Source organism: Salvelinus alpinus, chromosome 3 (assembly GCF_045679555.1).
Source record: "Salvelinus alpinus chromosome 3, SLU_Salpinus.1, whole genome shotgun sequence".
NCBI lineage: Eukaryota > Metazoa > Chordata > Actinopteri > Salmoniformes > Salmonidae > Salvelinus > Salvelinus alpinus.
Window position 1 is genome coordinate 67,834,792 of NC_092088.1, and position 8,212 is coordinate 67,843,003.

General features: G+C 42.4%; 1 protein-coding gene across 1 annotated transcript; it reads left to right on the top strand.

Annotated features, from left to right (window-relative positions):
* The first annotated feature begins 3,501 nt into the window (after positions 1-3,501).
* Positions 3,502-5,431, top strand: nog3 (noggin 3). The gene has a single exon (XM_071393820.1). The coding sequence runs from the start codon at positions 4,263-4,265 to the stop codon at positions 4,932-4,934; it is 672 nt and encodes a 223-aa protein (XP_071249921.1). The 5' UTR covers positions 3,502-4,262; the 3' UTR covers positions 4,935-5,431.
* The last annotated feature ends 2,781 nt before the right edge of the window (positions 5,432-8,212 follow it).

Here is an 8,212-nt window from a genome sequence, read left to right on the forward strand (position 1 = left end):
GTTCCAAAAACATCCAGTGATAGTGCATAGCCACATCTATTCAACAGAAATACTCATCATAAATGTAGATGATAATACAAGTTATACACTTGGAATTATAGATATACCTCTCCTTAATGCAACCGCTGTGTCAGATTTCAAAAAAACTTTACGGAAAAAGCAAACCATGCAATAATCTGAGACGGCGCTCAGAACTATAGTCAAGTTAGCCCCCATGTTGGAGTCATCAGAAACCAGAAATGACATGATAAATATTCCCTTACCTTTGATGATCTTCATCAGAATGCACTCCCAGGAATCCCAGGTCCACAATAAATGCTTGATTTGTTCGATAATGTCCGTTATTTATGTCCAATTAGCTACTTTGGTTAGCGCGTTTGGTAAACAATTCCAAAGTCACAAAGCGCGTTCACTAGAACGTGACGAAATGTCCAAAAGTTCCGTAACAGTCAGTAGAAACATGTCAAACGGTGTATTGAATCAATCTTTAGAATGTTGTTAACATAAATCTTGAATAACTTTCCAACTGGAGAATTACATTAACTTCAGATGAGCGATGGAACGGAGCTCCCTCTTATGTGAACGCGCATGGTGAAAGCATGGTCAGGTCATGGCAGTGGTGACTAATTCTCCTCTCATCCGGCCCCCCTTCACAGTAGAGTCATCAGACAAAGTTTTACAGACTGTTGACATCTAGTGGAAGCCGTAGGAAGTGAAAACTCATCCATATCTCACTGGGATTTCAATGGGAGCTTGGTTGAAAATCCACCAGCCTCAGAATTTCCACTTCCTGTTTGGATATTTTCTCAGGTTTTTGCCTGCCATATGAGTTCTGTTATACTCACAGACATAATTCAAACAGTTTTAGAAACTTCAGAGTGTTTTCTATCCAATACTATAATAATAATAATATGCATATATTAGCAACTATGACTGAGGAGCAGGCCGTTTACTCTGGGCACCTCTGTGCACCTTTCATCCAAGCTACTCAATACTGCCCCTGCAGCCATAAGAAGTTATCTCACCTCATTTGCTCACATTGTATATAGACTTATTTTTCTACTGTATTATTGACTGTATGTTTGTTTTACTCCATGTGTAACTCTGTGTTGTTGTATGTGTCGAACTGCTTTGCTTTATCTTGGCCAGGTCGCAATTGTAAATGAGAACTTGTTCTCAACTTGCCTACCTGGTTAAATAAAGGTGAAAACAAGCGTCTGCGTTGCCAAGGGCTAAAATAGAAGTCAGTTCTATTTGTGACGCAGATCGTGCTGCAAGTCCTGCCTCTCCCATCTCCTCATTGGTTTATAGAAGCAGGTACCCACGAGCCATCTCCTCATTGGTTATACCCACGTGGGTGACTGAAAGACGAACGAGGTCAGTGGCGGTAATGCACCTAATTTATGAAAGTTGCCAATCACAATATAAAGTCAAGATAAGAAAAAGCCTAGAAGGAGGAGAGATGACTAGAAACGATTCGGTTGACCGTTTTATGTGTTGATTAATTGTCGGAGTAGAGGACCTTGTGCATTTCAGGTAAAATAACAACTCAATGTTTATATCCCAGGACAAATTAGCTAGCAACAGCAAGCTAGCTAAATAGGACAAATTAGCTAGCAAGTGCAAGCTAGCTAGCTAAATTGCCATAAATGTTTAATGCTTTTCGACCTGTCCCCAAATTAATGTAATTGGTTCAGAGTTTGTTTTGATATTTTAATCTGTGTGTCGTGATCGCGTTTGGTGTGGGGGACAAAATACATTTATGCACGATGGCGCACTCACGCAGCTGGTTTGGGTTCCGTGTTAGGAGCATAGGCCACTCACTAATATACAGTCATGAATCTGAATAAAACTTCAATTTTCCCCTTGGGGTCAGTAGGTTTCGTGAGACGCTTGGCCACTTTGTCATGGTGGCATAGACAGGGTCCATATGCAGCCTGACAGGAAAGACCCTTATCTGAGAATCACCGTTTTGCCCTTAACTTCCTTTGTACAGAGAGATAGGCTATCACTGGCGCCTGCCTCCCTTCACATACTGTCACACTACTAGGCCAGAAAATTAGGCCAAGGTCAATTTAAAAAGTGAATGAGGAAGAGAGGGGGTTGGGCTACAACAAAAAATAACATTGGGAGATTGGTTCTCTAGTTCTTCCTGTAGAAAGTGACTCAGTTGATATGTATGCTGGTGGCTTAGTCAAATAGTATAAAAAGGTGAAAAAAAAGTTGCAAATGAATTCCCATCATTTGCATTCATTCGTTTGAGACATCAATGATTAGAAAATGTTGATTATAAATCTAGAATGTATAGGCCTATAAAATGTATCCACTGCCACCACACTAGGTGAGTGTGGCAGGGCCTGTCTAGTAGCGTACTACATTGTGTCAGCAAGTTGTCACTATGAAATAACGCTATTAATTCCCGCGGTCAGGTCGCCGCAGCCCTCGCAGTTGGAACTAAAACAAGTTCCTGACATTCTAGGACTTATTTGTCCATGTCTCGTGCGGTTGAGCCGAGAGAGCACAGACGCCCCTTTATCTGGGCGCTGGACTTTTCAGCATTAGCGTCGTAGACAAGAGTTGTTTTTTATCTGGGCCATAATTCAACCTTTACTACATGCACAAACATTCCAATGGTTTGCCTTTGGCGAGAGAAGGCAGCGCGAGCCAGGCCTGGCGCATGGCTCCGTGGAAGTCCGTCTGACTAATTGAATTGTGACCGTTTAAGTACTTTTCTCTGCTTCTACCGTTCATTTATTAGACCCCGGAATTAACTGAGCCTATAAAGGATTTTACAATGTCAGCCTGGTATACTTTGTCACCTTTTCCCTCCTTAAAAGTCCCGCCTGACCCTAATGAATTGAGTCGTGTTTCTGTCAATTAAACACTTTGTCCACTTTCTGTCCTGAACAGAAGAAGAACAAATCTATAGAGGCTTCCTTGTCCAATAAAAATGATAAATAATATTGGTAATGAAATGGAGTAGCCTACTTTTCTCACTCTCCCCGTCCTGGATAAGTCTAAACACACGTTGAGAGCATCTAACTGGAGAGAGTTATAAAATAAACACCGCTCTGGCACCAGCCGTCTTCAGGACAGGCGCCCTCGTAAAAAAAACTCGCAGTTTGTCTGTCTAGAAGAGAAGGCTCTCGGCACCTCTGCTGTTGAACTTGAACTGTCGCTTGATTTATGACACCGCTGGTAGGCCTATTCTAATCTATGAGACGAATCAGCCAATTTTTTAAATTATGTGTTATTGCACTAGAATTTAATGCGCCAGGTTTGGGTGCATGTCATATTTATTTTTATTATGAACATGCATTAATAAAGTTTGTGTAAATAAAGTTAGAGAGATATGGGCTACTCATGTCTGCGTTTTACTAGTGGTGGGGAGCCGGACTCCCCCCAAACGCCTCGTCTCCCTCGGGAAAAGGGGGAGGGAGAGCGAGATGGAGAGTGGGAGGTGTAGGGTCTTTTTGGCCCCCAGCCTCTAGGTTAGCACAGAGACCCACAGAGAGGGAGAGAGTGATAGGGGAGAGACATAAAGCCCTTGAATTGAATTGACAGAGAGGGAGGTGTAGTCTGAAGGATTACATCACGGCGCGCGTGGATATATCGTCGGAGCCAGATGCGGCTCAGTTTGGCGTTCGGCACCGGCCAGTGCATCGCCTAGCCCCAGACAACATGCGGACACCCAGAAACCAACAGGACCCAACGCTGAGACTAGTGAGAAAACAGAGAAACCAGGACCTGACGCATTTTATGCACGGGAAAGCCCAGGGGAAATGCAGCCAAGTCGGCTCATGCTTCTGACACTAATGGGTATGGTTCAACCTTTTCGTTGAAAGTGCTTTGAAAGTGCGTTTTGCCGTCTTGTTAAAAAAGTGAAGGACTTCATTCTAACCATTTAGACGCGTGTCATGGACTCAAGTTACGCAGCGAAACTCTCCACTGGCTCAGCGCGTCAACTTTCCTCTCTGACTGAAGTTGCCGGTTGCTATGGTGAATAGGCTCCAGCCAGCCGAAACTTTCTGAGAGCAAGTTTTTAGTGGAGTTTAACAAGATCACCGGGTGGAGCGCGTGCGTGACGACGTGATCACCGGGTGGAGCGCGTGCGTGACGACGTGCGCTGGACTACGGGGCGCATCGTGACTCATCCACACGCAATCTCTCTCCCTCGGGGAAAACGGATGATAATTTCAAACCTCTAAAGGATTAGACTTTTTATATTCTATATATAACTTGGAACTATTGTTACTAGAGAGATGGATAACTCGTACTATTTTCTGGCCATGTCCATGCTGGTTCTGTCCCTCGGGTTAAGGATTGAGGAGGGCATGTGCCAACACTACTACCTCCTCCGTCCCATCCCCAGCGACACTCTCCCCATAGTGGAGCTCAAAGAGGACCCAGACCCTGTGCTGGATCCAAAAGAACGGGACCTGAACGAGACCGAACTCAGATCCACCCTGGGTAGTCACTTCGACCCACACTTCATGTCCATTACCCCGCCAGAGGACAAGTACTCGGGCAACGAGGACCTGAGCGACTCGGAGATACGTCAGAAGCCGTCCGGCGCGATGCCCAAGGAGATCAAAGCCATGGAGTTTGAGATCCAGCACGGCAAGAAGCACAAGCCCAGTAAAAAACTTAGAAGAAGGCTGCAACTGTGGCTGTGGTCTTACGCCTTCTGTCCAGTTGTTTATACATGGAACGACCTCGGGAACAGATTCTGGCCGCGCTACGTGAAGGTGGGGAGCTGCTACAATAAGCGTTCTTGTTCCGTCCCTGAAGGGATGGTTTGCAAACCTGCCAAATCAGCCCATTTTACGATCTTACGATGGAGGTGCCTGCAGAGAAAAGGAGGTCTGAAATGCGCTTGGATACCAATTCAGTACCCAATTATATCTGAGTGCAAATGCTCATGCACGAACTGAAATAAACTGAAATGATCTTTTTGTATTGTTATTATTTCTAAAAAGATTAATAAAAAATCATAGTTACATGATTATTTTTATATGCACTGTCAAGTGCAAGAATGTATATTTTATGTATATGTGGTCCCATTTTATTTTATGATGACAAACTTTGTAAAAAGGTCAGTATTATTATTATTATATAACCAGCGTCTACTGTATTTGTTGAACATATCTTGGATGTGATGTATCTTTATATTTATACTGAAGAAGAGCACTTCACATTGTGAAGCATTAAAATACTGTTATTGAAGGACTACAGATATTTTCCGTTCTTTGGGAAGAAAATAAGTGGTTTATGGACCTCTGTGTCAAAATTAGCCAAAATGTAAATTCAGCTTGTGATACTAAATAAAGGGACAATTGTGGGTAAACCATGTAAAATAACAGTAACTACCAGGCTATTTATTCTCTGTTCATGTAGTCATTGCCAGTTAAAATAAAACCACTCAAATGAGTCTTTGGACGGAGTTTTGTTTTGTTAGAAAAATGTGTTCCATCTTTGATTTACATCTCCTTTGTCCTCAATTTGCAGTCAGTTTTGCCAGATTATTTTTTTGGACTGTTTCAAAACAAGAAGAAATGGGCCTTACAGCTCATGCAGACCTGTGGAGGAAAAGTTTAGGGAAAGTGTACTGTGTTTGATTATTCAGCTGCTGACCACACACGTATACATGTCTTACATGGCACCTTTATGCACTCAACATCTGCCCTGTAGCTACATGATATTGGCACCTCTTGGTCCTCTTCCCTTATTCCCTTATTCCACTCAGTAGATGCTCTCTGTGTTCACTGATGATTCACTTGACTTATTCTCCTCAGCCCTTTTCCTGGTTGCTCTCCTCAAACCGCAGATGGCAAGACATTGGTTTTAACTTAAACTCCAAAGGCCTTGAACCAACAATCCTGCAGTTATATGGCAAGGTCATTTTTATTTTATTTTAGCAGACACTCCTATCCAGAGCAACTTACAGGGGCATTTAGGGTTAAGTGTCTTGCTCAAGGGCACATCAACAGAATGTTTTGTTTAACCTAGTTGGCTCAGGGATTCGAACTAGCGACCTTTCGGTTAATGACCCAATGTTTTTAACCACTAGGCTACCCTCCAGAAAGGTCCAGACCCCTTGGTAGACAGAGGCATGCTACAATATAATAGCCTAGACATCGGTAGGATGGTGTTCCATTTAAACAAAGGACATACAGCTTTGTCCCAATGACCATTCTCATCGCACCCGGTGACAGTTTTGAGAGAAGAGAAATTAACTCTCACTGAAAGCAGTCTTTTTTTCAAACCTGCGACCTCTGCTACTGCTACAAAATGAATTAACTATCTAGACTACTTTCAGTAAGTGGGAATTCTATCAGAAAACTGCTTGTGTAATGAGAATGCCCAATGGGGAAATCCCACTCAATCTTTTTCAAACCATGACTTGTGACCTCTGCTGCTGATACAAATTTAATGAAATATCAAGAGACTATAACTCTGTGAATGTGGGATCTTCTCTTCCATAATCTGCCCTTTCAACCCACAGACTTTTTGCATAAAGACCATTAAGTTTGGCACAGCACACCAGCACACCAATCTTTCATTCAATCAGAATTTTTGGAATTCACTGTTCAAATTCAGGTATACTGTGTGTGAAGTAAAGGAAATGGAAGCCATCCGAATCCCAAGCCAGGAGCACTGCTCATTTAACATAAGCAAGAGCAGGACCTGGTCTGATTTGGTCAACACTGCTTCATTTCATTACACTACCTCTTGATGAAAGCTACTGCTGGACTCTTACTAATTCAATATACTGTATATTTTACTGTAAAAGTGGTTTCAGGAAAGGTGAGCAAGATTAATTTGTAGAGACTAGTGGCCTGCCAGGGACTTGTGTATTTTTCTATATGTCAGTGTGCTTAGTGTAGGCCTGCTTTAAGAGGTGCCGAAAGCCGACACACCTTTGAATATTTCTAACAAGTGCAACTTAAGTTTTCCAGGTTTCTTCCAGACATTTTTGTTTTTTTCTTAATTTCAGCAGTTTTCTGCAGCAGCAGCAATGCTAATGTGTGGACGTATTGGAATCTCGGCCCAAAGTAATCAAACAAGGATTCTGAAACTAAAGTAGAGGACATAGTATGTGGTTATACTTTATCTATATTATACTATATCAATATGAGTTTCCTAAGAACGACATCCAATCTCTTTACTGGAATAACACTAAATAGGGAATAAGGTGCCATTTGGGATGCAGATCATGCCGTGACAGTTGAAAGGCGAGAGCGAGTGGGAGAGAAAGACAGAGAGAGAGACAGACAGCGAGATAGGTAGAAAGAGAGAAAGACAGAGGATGTGAGATATTATTGCCAGTGTTAATGTTTAAAGTGTTGAGTACTTTTCTGACACAAATCATAATGGGAATGGAATGGGGATCTCAGTCATGGAATCGGAACTGTTAGACCACATCCTTTTAGCACCATGTTGTGATGATCACAATGTTGTTTTGGTTCTCTATTTGGATCATATCTCTTACTGGACTGGACTCAATGCCGTTCCCCACCTCTACCCCCCAACCTCCATCACCCATGCTGCACCCACACATTAAGTAAACTAAAACTACTATCTAATAAGAAAAATTCAACTTCAAGCATCTAAAACATTTTTTTCCCCCTTTGTCTCCTCAAAGTTCAAAGCCTGTTTTATCCCAAAATTCCCCTTAGAATTGCAAGGATTTCATTGATGACGTCCACAAGCTTGTAACGCTCTGCAAGTTATGTCTACAACCCTTTTAATGAGGTTTACGAGCCAAGGGGAATTTCTCTACCTTTGTATGCGGTTGCAATTAGTCGTTCTTGGAGCTACAGTAATCAATAACATCCAACACTTTCAAAGTGGAACAAATTCCATCATCAAATTGTTTTTTTTACTTCAATTAGTTACCACAATAAGCACCGGAAATCTATCTCTCTGATCTCTTCTTGCCTTATTTCCAACATCCACACACACTCAAAGTCACTGGAGGCAACTTAAAACACATATTTTATGTGCCCATCTTGTTTTGCTCTCAACCATCAAGGATGGAGAGGGGAAGTAGAGAGAGGTGGAAGCAACGGAGGATTAGTGGAAGAGAGTGCGGTGGAGATGAAAGGAGGGATAGAGGAAGAGAGGTGAAGAGGAAGAGGGGTGTATTCTTGGGTTTCAAATAAGACTGTTATCGGTGGAGTGTAGGCAGGTATGCAGGCCGAGGTCAGAC